Below are 12,645 nucleotides of genomic sequence, written 5' to 3'. Positions count from 1 at the left end.
TAACTAACATTAGGACAACAAAGAAACTGATTTGTTCTCAAACAAAGGTAGAAGACATTACCAAGGTCAGAAAGAAACAGATGTGGAAGGAGGTTTGCTGATAACTAGAAAAATTAATCGATGAAAGATAAATATTCTACACTGGATTCCCATAAATAAGGGACTATTATCTAAATACAAGATAGACAAACGAAATCAAGGATTTTGCAGGAGCAATATGGATAAGAAAAGCAATTGACAGAAATGTGTGGAATAAAAAGTGAAAACTTTTATCCAGCAATGGATAGATAACGGTTGAATCTGAAACATAATAACAAATATTTTAATGGACAATCAGTGTAATGGGTGCCTTTGCAGACAATTTTCAAAAATTCAGTCTCTAACGGCGAGCTATTAAAAATGTTACCACATACCTAAGAGGATGCATATCTCAATGTATTGTACGATAGTAAATGATAGTAATATGATAGTAATGGTAGTAAATGATAGTACAAAGATAAAATATATCCTTACCCTCAAGATGGAGAAGCCGATTTCGTTGCTTTGATCAGCAAGAAAGCGTTTATTGACGTCACTCCATTGCGTTAACTGAATTGTGTATTCCTCTTCATCGTTCTTGATATCAAAAACATACTACAAAAAAAGAAATTACATGTCCTCTTGTGCAAAATACAATTAGAAATCAACGCATTATACGAATTGTAATTTCACTGTGTACATTTCATTAAGAAATACAATATAAAGTGTAATGTGAAATAATGAAATAATTTTATGACATGATATAAGTCACGAAAATTATGGAAAATAAAGCCATTTCACTATGATTACACATGATAGTACTCTAAGTTCAATCATACTACTTTTTATTCTATACTGTTAGTATAACGTTAATATATAAAGACTATTGTTTGCGTTACAATATGAATTCTAAAATATCTGGAATATTAACTAGTACTACTTGATATTCTATAATTAAACTTATTTATCTTAATTTCATGCAAGTTGTAAAGCAAATGAAACATCACGAGAAAAGTTCTTGAACCAAATATAAAAGAGCGAAAGTCTAATGAAAGAAGCTCATAAAACGTTTCATTTAATGGTTTGACACGTGTAAAAATATGGTAAGCAAGACGAAAAAAATATTTTAAAAAGAAATTTCTAGCAGCAGTTTGGTTCAGTTCAATTTCCTGTTACACTTACAGGAAAGGAACCAAATACTGATAACAAATAGGTATCTTGTATAATTTAGATATATATTGGATAAAACAAATAGGCGAGACACTTATTACACACATTTAATTTGTAAGATTTGAGATTGATGATTAGTAATTTTTTTTTAAATTACTTATCACAGGGCTATTAAGCTATAAGATCGAAATTGTATCCATAGAAACATGTTTTATTTGTTTATTTATTATTAATCCATTATTTATCTTTACTATTTGTTAAATTAATCAGAACAATTCATAAGAACTAATAGGATACCCTTCATTTTCTCTTCCTTTGTAAACAATTGATGTCTTAAGAACTCTCTTCTGTAGTATTCAACTTCACACATACGTATTTTTGCGTAAATCAATTTTTTTCTCTTTCTTCATATACTATCTCACTTTGAAGTTACAGGTTAAATCTTTCAGAACAAACTCTTATGTCACTGACTCTTAGACAACATTTCATTGTATTTACTGGAAAGTTTACACCATACTTGAAGTACTGTAGATCAGATAATAATTAAATGATCATAACATATGGATGACAGTCATATATATTGTGATTTCCACTGTGCCTGTAAAATAAGCATTATTAATATTTTCTTTAAATTTGATAACTGAAATTAATTAATCGTTTCTTTATTTTAATTAACATTTTTAATTTTTAAGGACATATCAGTTTCGAATTCACTGACTCAAATAGAATAAATACAATAAAATGAAACAATAAATAGAATAAAACAATATAATTGAATAATCCTCCACAATTAAAGTTGGAAATTTTTATTCTCCAAATGTTATAAAGATATAAAAAGAGCCAACATTTAAAATAAACTAAATCTTCTAACATTAAATTACATTAATTCTCTCATTTTTTTTCTCAAGTTTTTCTATCCTTGACTTAACCGTTGACATCACCAGTATTCAGATGATTATTTAGATCAAGCATCAATACTTTTTATTTAGAACTGTTTACTTCTTGAAATCACTTCCATATTTAAAAATATACTTACGATATTTTTGAAAGTATTTATCTTCTTGTTTAAAATGTAAACTACAATTTCCTTAAAGATCGATACCTTTGTTTATGTACCAATAAACTGATGCATAACTTTATGCATCAATCCCACTAATATCCAAATTTTGTCCTAATTTCCTAGGTCAGAATTTGCATAGATTGCATAATTTAAATTATAAATGTTTTAAAACCTTGTATTCAAATTTTCAACGAAGACGGCTATTTTAAGTTTACAACTGATTATTCTTTATCTCTTTGGGTCAACCCGAAATCCTTAGGTTAGTGTATTCCATATCGCTTCAATGTTCTTTTACTCTGACATGCTTCACATTGACATAGCAGAAAAAAAAAAGACTTGATTTTTCAAATATATCTAATTTCAGAGTACTTTCTTTTTAAAATTGATACTCACAACGTTACACAAAAATTGGCAGGAGACTACCTACAGCCGAAAAAAAAAACTTACTTTGACACTAAAGAACATATAGTGTCAAAAATTAAAACCTTAGTATCTGCTAACAATAGTTCGATTCAAGTAATAAAAAGAATTATATATATTGTTACCAGATACGAGGGTTTTAGTTTTTGAAGAAATTCTACATTACTAGCGTTTAACTGAAAAAAGTCCGAAAATTAGACATAAACCAATCGATAAATTTCAATCAGCTGAAAAAAAAAAGTTATGCGTGACTGTAAAAGGTAATGTGTAGTGTTCGGCAAAATGGATAAAACTAATTTCTCTATAAACCTAAAAATTGCTGTACAATAACCATACCATTTATTGAGGTGAAACTGATATTGAAAAAAACTCTCACTAAGATCTTCGTTATGATTCTAGTAAGACGGCAGTACGTAGTTTGGTTAATGAGATATTGTCCAAAATTTCGATTAACTCTTAAACTTTAATTAAAATACAATACAAAGATATAATATATATATGAGCTGATAGATCATCTCGAGCTTAAATGACATGCTTAAGGTTAAATTTTTATGCGTAGTTTAGGAGAAAATGTGTTAATGAACTATAACGACAGACTGTAAGGGGTGATTCCTCACATCAAAATAAGAGAAAAAGTGCATATGGAGCCATGGCGAGAAGTGCGTAGTTTCAGTACTAGGGCTGTCCAAATTGCGAAAAAGTTAAATTTCAACAGCCCTATTTCGAATTCCAGAAACTGTGGATGGTGGTCCTTATCAGCGTAAAGGAAGCCATGCATACACAATCCAAAAGTGCATATTTCATCAATTTTCAATAGTTGTACAGGGTATTCCTTACAGGGTGAAATTCTCAGATATGCTCTCACTAGAGCTTTCCGATATACCCTGATTTCGAGGAGGGTCCAAAGTAGGCAGGGGGTAAACCTTGATAACAATGGACATCCAATGCTTCGGAGGGAAGTCGGAAGTGTTAGGAACCGGCAGCTCCATGCTTTTTTTTTTAATTAATTTATTTACTTATTTATTTTGGTGTGTGTGTGTGTGTGTTCAGGATAACGTGTGATGCGATGTATTTCGTCACGTTATATTTCATGTTTTCTCTATTTATACGCGTGAAAGAAAACACCGCAACATGCTTTGTTGTGTAGTTCATTAACACCCTGTATAAAAACACAATCACGTAACAGTTTCAACACACTAACTGTTTCTTCATCAGACTTTCACTCCTCCTCAAGTGAGAAGGAGTGAAAGTGTGTAATGAAGACACATTAGTGTGTTAGTGTGTTGAAACTGTTGCGTTTTTGTTTTTATATATTTTTGTTCTATGTAAAAAAAAAAGAAAAAAAAAGAAAAGAAAACACGTCGTTAATTATCAGACCGTGTCCTCTCATAATAATGACATTCACTGTTTGACACATTGCTACCAGTAACACACACACGAGCATACTACTTGTAATCAAACGATTAGAATATCAATTGTAATCCGACTAGTAAAATATTAATTGTAATCAAACTATTAGAATATCAATTGTAATTAAACTATTAGAATATTAACTATAATCAAACTATTAGAATATCAAAGTAAGTTTTTCTAACGAATGGATATTTGATTATAGATAGTTTCCACCGATTTTTATCAGAAGTTGTGAGAAACCATTTTAAAAAGAAATGACATTGAAATTACGCATTTAAAAATTCGAATCTTTATATATATACACACACACACACACACACATATATATATATATATATATATATATATATATATATACACAGTGAAACCTCTACTAACGGACACCTCTATAAAGCGGACACCTCCCATAACGGACATATTTTGTAATCCCCAAACACTGTAATAGGAATAAAACATATTGGCAAACCTCTCTAAAGCGAACACTCTCTAGTACGGACACGGACTATCTTTCTTGTTTCTTATAGGTATTATTTACCTTCGTATTACGGACACTTTCTCTAGAAACAAGTTGGAAAGTGCAGTAAAAAATACACTTTTAGTAATTCATACGTATGTCACCAAGGAAGAACATGTGGGTGTGACAATATTTTGCTTCCTCAACTGTCTGTTCAGCAACCCAGAGGAAGGGTCTACAACACCCTTATATCCTTCTCTTGCATTCCACTCCTACCCAACCTGCTTCAGAAACAAAAGTGATTGACAGTTGCCCACTGTTAGAAATGGCACATCATTCTACTGTCCCGCTGGAATCTCTAACCAAACAGAAGACAAGTTTGGTATTTTTGACCACGGGTACGCATATTGTCTTTTAAAAAAAGTCATTGCTGGACTGCAATTAACTCACAAATTAAAGCAACACACCGAAAACGTAGTAAGTAGCGGTAAGTGTAAAGTGCAGAGAACTATAACATCTTATTCCCATGTTGTGCCTCGAATTGGAAGGCGCAAGATAATGCAGGTACAGTAACATTTTGGTAATATTCATAAATATGTGATTCATGTAAAAATATTTTTTTCTAATTGCATATTACCTTGTTTATTAATTTACGTAAGAAATATTGAAACCTCTCTAAGGCGGACACCTCTCTATAGCGGACAATTTTTGATTCCCCGCGGCTGTCCGCTTTAGAGAGGTTTCACTGTGTATATATATATATATATAATGTATAGTTAGTATGTTAATGATAACCTATTCACAAGAAGAGTCCCAAATTAATAATTTTTTTTCAGGAATTTAATTCATTACATTCTAAAGTAATCTCTGCCAAAGAAAGTCACTGCCAAAGTGCCTTTAGTCAGTATCCGCACAAAGGTCCTTGTGGTTAACGTTTGTGTTTGCTGTGTAGGTCCTGAATTCAATTTTCGGTTGGGTATTAGTGTCCGGTACAAACCCGAGTAGTTGTTGGGATCCTACTTTAAACAATGCCCTCTATCTCACGTAGCTACTGAAAATGAGCGTAAAACTATAATCAATTAATCAGAATAGAAACAGACATTTACTCCGGGAGAGCTTATATTCTGTGGAAATGAACAGAAAGTAAAAAATGAAATTAGTATTGAAAATATTTACAAGCAATACACATGAAACAAATGATTCCGAAATATTAAAATATAATTATAGAAGTTTATTTTGTTCAGAACAAATGTCAAGAATTTGACAGGATGCTTCCGCACTCACGTGTTACAATGGATTAATAAAATATAGAATAAACAAGGAATGCTTGTTGCTTTAATTCCTCAATAAAATAGTGGCAAGAATTTCGAGTTCACAAAAGCTTCTTTGCCAATGCATTGAGCGCGACAGAACCAGGCCACTAGAATGCCCAGTGGTGTATCGTGAAAATAAATTCATGTATGCAGTGTGGGATAACATCTTTCTAGTTCAATGCCATCATATTTTAATATTTCTTAGCTTCTACACAAGAACTGTATTCGTAAAGTATCTACTGTAAGTTTGTTGTATTTATAGATAAAAAATGTCATATTTACTGATAGTCGAAACAGTAAATATTAGTAACATACTATAAACTGTAAATCTTTTCTCTACTATGTTTTGTAGCCACTTTTGTAGCCACTTTAATCGAAAACATACTACAATTTCCTGGTCTTTCTCGTAAAACTCGTACCAGCACAATGATAAAATTCGAAACGTATATCAGTCTCACCTGACACAGCATTTGCTTTTCAACGGAGACCAGAGTTAAAGAGCTAAGTTTTTCTTCTTCTTATATAGATTGGTAATAAGTTTTTAACCTATCCAAGGTACGATTTACAAATACGAGTAGTATTGTCGTTATCACTGCTACTAATTTGTACATTACTAACATAGTTCAAACTAAGCCTCTCTCACTCATTATTTTCACCAGTTCGTGAATAGTTTTACACTAAAATACGCGATCATGAGGTGAACAGAAGATAGTTAAGTCTTTCTTCCGATCTACTGAATAAAAATTTTAAAAAAGTGGCATTTAGTGTTATTGCTACTAATATAGAAATTCATTCTTCTCATTTGAAACGAACAAGAAATGCCACAAAAGTGAAAAGAATCAATCATTGTTCCAAGTCACAAGAAACGCTACAAAACTGGTTGAAATAATTATTGAAACATTTCTCTTTTGTCAACATCCTGTAAAATCCTCTCAAACATCACGTTAGCAAGATTGATCCCGTATGTAGATGAAATCATTGGAGATTATCAGTATTGATAGGCGAAATCGATCAACTATTGACCAGATATTTACCATTCGTCAAATACCGAAAGAAATGGTAATACAACAGTCTGGTAAATTTATTTTTTAATTCATTTCAGAAAGGTCTACAACTCTGTTACGAGGGAAAAATTGTACAACTTTCTTACAGAATTTGGAATACCACGATATAACCCATAATTCATTTGCAATTAAAATGAAGCAACGGGAGAGATATGCCAATCATTCATCCTAATAAATTAGTTGAACAATGGACTAAGTCCATCCCGCGTCCGTGAAGTGTTAAGCAATATAACACCATTCAATCCTAAGGTATTCGTTATCCAACACAATGTTCTAATATGAAGCACAATATTTCCATTAACCACTGCTCTAGGTAACTTGTATTCATAACTTCACCAAAGACAGCATAAACGTGAATCCAGATATCTGATACACAAGAGAATAGTTCATTTGCAATAAAAATATAAAGCAAACGGAAGGCTATGCTCATTATCCATCCTACTGGACATTAGTTGAACGATGGACTAAGTACATTTCTCGTCCGCAAAGTGTTAAGCGACATAAGACCTTGTAATTCTTAGATCTTCGTTATCCAATACAACATTCTAATATAAAGTACAATATTTCAGTTGAACATTGGTCTAAGCAACTTGGACAAAATCTATATAAATATCTTCATAAAGATTTCTACCTTCAAGAAATAAAACAATAGTTTCCATAAAAGAAGACGAAAAAATCTTTCGAAAGTTGTAAATAATGTTTATAATGTTTGATTGTTTAGTTACTATTCTTCTATTTTCTGTTTTGCGATTTTTTTATTTTTTATTTTTTTTATTTTTTTTTTTATTTTTTATTTTTTATTTTTTATTTTTATTTTTATTTATTTATTTTTTTTTCCTGCATTTCACTTTTGGTTTAAATAATCCCTTAGCTTCTGATGACATAAGCGGTTAAGCTGAAGAAAATATTTGAGTAAAAATATTCTAATACATAGAGAATTATAGAGAAAGTGTGTAATTTAATATTACATTAGTTCTAAGATTTTCAAATTCAAATCTCTCTAGATTGCTTAATCAAAAGAGATGAATGCTTATGATAATCATATCTTTTCATGCCAGATACTGGTGAGTGAAAAGTAAAAGAAACACTGGGAAAGAAAAGCAAACAAAGCTTCCAGAGTAGTTGAAATAGCAATGACAATGATACAAGCAATAGGTCTGAAACGTATGCACTGTCTCTACAGATTTAATACAGAATGATGAACGTGAAGAAATATCTGAAGTCAGAGGATGTACCAAGGAACCGAAAGATTGGAAGATCCGTGCCAGGTGCCGAAAGACTAGAGAAAAGGAGAAATATTGCCAATCTTCAGAAAAGGAAATAAGGATGTAACACCTTTCATTGAACAACATTAATGAGCCAAATTTTTAAAAAGAATATACATAAAGCGTATAAATTAAAATTAAATGGAACATACGCGAAGAGCAACACGATTTTAAAACCAATAACAGATCCCACATTTGCACAGAGATTGTTCATTAAAAATAGCTGGAATAACAATTAGTCAAAGCATTCATAGATCTGGAGAAAAAAAATGTCATTGTACTTACTGAACTCACATAGAAACAGAAAAGAAAACAAATTGGTAGATAAAGCACACCCATAAAGACTATTAGAGCAAAATGCACAAGAACCAAGAGCACTTGGGAAAAGTGAATGGTCTCAAGTGAAGTATAGTTTGAAACAATGTAGTGTGAAATCTCTTATATTTAACGTTGTTATGGAATACATAGAATATTAAAGGAACAAAAGAATAGGAACATTTTTAATTCGCTGATAACATAATGATTTTGCAGGAAATCAAAGAAGTAGTACAAAGACACACCTAGGTGTTTGGAGCAAATATAGAAGATTGTGGGCTCCGTATAATCTAAGTTAAAAGTGGAGCTCTAACCATTTCAAGAAATAAACATAGAAAGGCAAACAAATACATACGAGGGAAGCTATTGATTATAGCACAGACTGTAAAATAATTTATAATGATTCAGAGGTACAGAAAGCTGGCAGGATGAGAAGTTTGATGGTGAAAAAGTTTACCAATGTGAAGCACCAGATATGGATTTGAAACATATCTAGGAAAGTACAATGCTACTATATCACACCTACTTCATCATCTCGCGATCAAGCCCAGAGGACCACGCAGAGCTACAATGTTCTTCCTTAACTGAGTTCTGTCAATTGGCCTCTGTCTCCATTCATTCCACATGCCGATTTGTAGTAAGACCTCACGGGTCCATCTCTCTCTCTCTCTCTCTCTCTCTCTCTCTCTCTCTCTCTCTCTTTCTCTTCCTTCGTCTACCTTTTGTCGCACCCTCTTCCATCCGGGACAAAATCTAGTATCTTCAAAGATCATCGATTTTCTTCCATTCGAACATGACCCGCTCACATAAGACTTGGTCTTCGTTATGCCTATTATATTCAACTTGTTTTAGCTAGGTATAACTATAATTTCATTCTCGGTTTTATAGGATCTTCTGTACTCGTATCTCTTATTGGACCAAAGATCTCCCTTAAATTTTTTTGCTCGAAGATGAGGAGATTGTTCATGGCTTGCTTTCTAATCTTCCAAGTTCCACATCCATACAGCATTATAGGTTGGGTCAGTATCTTGTGCACCATTAAATTTCCTCGACAGACTGCGTGACTTGACTGAGGTTATAGCAAGCTTTGTTCCTATATTGTATTCTTGTCTTGAGTTCCACATACCATGATATCCTCTGTGAAAATCATCCTTAGGCATTTGAATTCACTGACTATCTTATACGATATTTTGCTAACATTCAGGGACTTAAGTGCCCTCTCGCATATGTTTGTTTCCTAGTAGTCCTCAGATACTTAGCTTTTTATTCATACGGGGGTTAACTACAAAATTTTAAATAGCAACCCCCATCATGTAGTATCTCGTTTGAAAGGTAATCACGTGTAGATACCAATTTTGGAAACTATATGTAGCTAGCGTCTCCCTATCCAACATGGCGGCTATCCGTAAAGTAGGGTCGAAGTACGTTCCACGCATAACACTAAGGCCCGTCTCCTGAAGAAACCAAGGCAGATAGAAACATGAAATCTTTCGTATCCTTCAAGGGACATAAAAGACAATATTATGCTGATAAGGAGAATCCTTCAAGAGAGAGACTTAAGGGAGTTACGGAGTGTAACTATAAAATTTTAAATAGGAACACCCATCGTGTGGTATCTCGTTTGAAAGCTAATAACGTATAGAGATCAGCTCTGGAAACTGTTTGTCGGTATTATATCTCTATCCATCATGACGGCCATCCGTAAGTACTGTCGAAGTACTTGTAGTTACCCCTCGTATCCCCCTTAGGCCCCCTCATGGGGGATTTTCCTTATCAGTATAATGTTGTTTTTTGTGTCCCTTCAAAGTTACAAAAGGTTTCATGCTTCTTTCTGCCTTGGTTTCTTCAGGAGACGGGCCTTAGTGTTATGCATGGAACGTACTTCGACCGTACATACGGATGGCCGCCATGTTGGATAGAGACACGCTAGCGACATGTAGTTTCCAAAGCTGGTCGCTACATGTGATTACCTTTCAAACGAGGTACCACACGATGGGGGTTGCTATTTAAACTTTCGTAGTTACGCCCAATAACTCCCTTAGGCCCTTCTCCTGGGGGATTCTCCTTATTATCATAAAGTTGCTTTTGTGTCCCTTGAAGGTTACAAAAGGTTTCATGTTTCTATCTGCCTTGGTTTCTTCAGGAGACGGGCCTTAGTGTTATTCGTGGAACGCACTGTGTATGTATTAATTATTATTATGCGTTATATTTACTATATATGTGTTGTACTAGGTGTATTGGGATCTGAAAAGTTTAGTATCAAAATATGCAATCACCAGGGATGTCGTTTTTTCAATTAGCTCTAAAATTAATTAAACTCTCTTAAAATTAAAATGTTATACCAATAATACAGTAAGTAAAAGTAATTTATTCAGTAATTTTTGCATAAGAGATACGAGAAGCGTGTACTAAAAGAAGTGTAATTCTCTGTATAAATAACTTTCAGTAAGACAATGAATGTTTGGGAAGTTTCACTTAAATATTCACCTGTGGATTCCTGAGAAAAGAGTTCTTGTAGTTCTGACTACCACCACATCTATCTAAAGGTGTATAGTCTTTCCCGGTCGTCCAACTTCCTCGCATTCTAGCTTCTATCCAAGATTTCTTCAGGCTGAACATACCAACAGGCATTACTCGACACAAAGTTAACTGTTGTAAAGATGTTACAAAGTCTTCAATAGGTATCCTAAAAGTAAATAAAGTTCACGTACACTCTCGTCCTTGGTTTTTATATTCTACAAAAAAAGCTCTCTACTAAATATTTCAAATACAATGATGATTTCCTAATTATTGTGGATGATCTATATTTTGTTTTTCATGCATATCCCGAAATGTGACAAGCAAAATAGTTTATTTAACAAAGTTTAAGTTGACAATAATGTTACATAATTTACTTGTCATAATTCGTTATATTTCTATTCGAAAGTGATGCGAAACCTGTGAAGGTATATTTTCATCACAATCAAATAAAAGTTAAAAAATAAATAAAAAAATAAAAAAAAGGTATTGACTTTTAAACTTTCGGGAAAAAATAAATAAAATGAGCGTTAGATTTGTTTTTGAACAATAATAAATATATACTTCTGGATTCACAAAATCAAGTCAGACTATTAATCTATATTTCAGTAGCTTTGCTGAAAATCAATATGTTAATACTATCAACACGTCATACTTATGCTGTGCATTTCTTTGAACAGAAATTACATACCAAAATTCTCCCTCTTCACATGTCAGTCCATTTTCTCGTCTAGCTTCTTCTGATGATGTTGCCCACTCTGACGATTTCGAAGACATTCGTATTAATTCCCCAGTAGAGTAGACATAGGCGCCGTTGCTAATTAAGAGGAACATTGAAAGTAAAAAAAATAAAATATAAATTATTTTAAACTAGAGTTCTTAGTGGTTCTAATTTTTACACTTCTAGCAGTAAAACAGGAAATTTAGCAATATATTGTAACATACATGCTATAAACTTAGAAATGTTTAAATAAAACCTGAGCATCACAATTTATTTCGAATAATAAGTGTAAATTAATAAAATAAATTTATAATCTAATTGACTCTATTTATAATCTAATATTACAAATATCATTTTACACTTTGGTTACTAGAAATGGTACGTTATTTGTGTAAAATTCTCATAATCTCTATGATGGAAATTATATACAAATTCCATTTTAAATATAATTGTAAGAAAGATTGGTTTTCGAACATTTTGTACGAAAAAAGAAAAATAACTTCATGCAGATTACCCAATACATACTTTTATATAGCATTATAATTCCGGCTTAAAACTATCACTTTCCTGTTCATGAAAGCATATATAGTATTTAAAGAATATATAATAAAATATTTTTGAAGTGATTTTCTCAAAATAGAATTCTTTTCTTTAGAAATATATTGTACCTTTTCTCCGATGATGTAGCTTCCTCCTTGTTCGTCAAATCTCCAAAAGGGTCTTTCATCTTTATTAAACGTAATTTGTTTTTACCACTAGAGAAAGAAGAAAGAAAACAGAACAGTTATATTTCATATCCATTGCTCTTTATATTTTCCAAATAACATACTTTTAAGTGGAACTAAATACTTTACTTTTAAGTGTGTGGCCTTTACATAAAAAGATTCCAAACTTAATTTTCCTCTGCTTCAATCG

The 12,645-nt window shown here is 32.1% G+C and overlaps 1 protein-coding gene across 1 annotated transcript in view; it reads right to left on the bottom strand.

Moving 5' to 3' along the window:
• The window catches only part of LOC145692958 (calpain-5-like), a 125,433-nt gene that overhangs the window by 12,860 nt on the left and 99,928 nt on the right, over nt 1–12,645 (bottom strand). The window contains exons 7-10 of the mRNA XM_081768553.1: nt 12,399–12,485; nt 11,701–11,826; nt 10,980–11,178; nt 514–633 (exon numbers count right to left, since the gene is read on the bottom strand). Coding sequence (XP_081624679.1) covers nt 514–633; nt 10,980–11,178; nt 11,701–11,826; nt 12,399–12,485 — 532 coding nt within the window. The remainder of the gene's footprint in view (nt 1–513; nt 634–10,979; nt 11,179–11,700; nt 11,827–12,398; nt 12,486–12,645) is intronic.

This window comes from Thermobia domestica, chromosome 8, assembly GCF_964235325.1.
Source record: "Thermobia domestica chromosome 8, izTheDome1.hap1.1, whole genome shotgun sequence".
NCBI classification, from domain to species: domain Eukaryota; kingdom Metazoa; phylum Arthropoda; class Insecta; order Zygentoma; family Lepismatidae; genus Thermobia; species Thermobia domestica.
The sequence above is the reverse complement of the archived record's forward strand: the minus strand, read 5'-3'. Positions and strand labels throughout refer to the sequence as shown.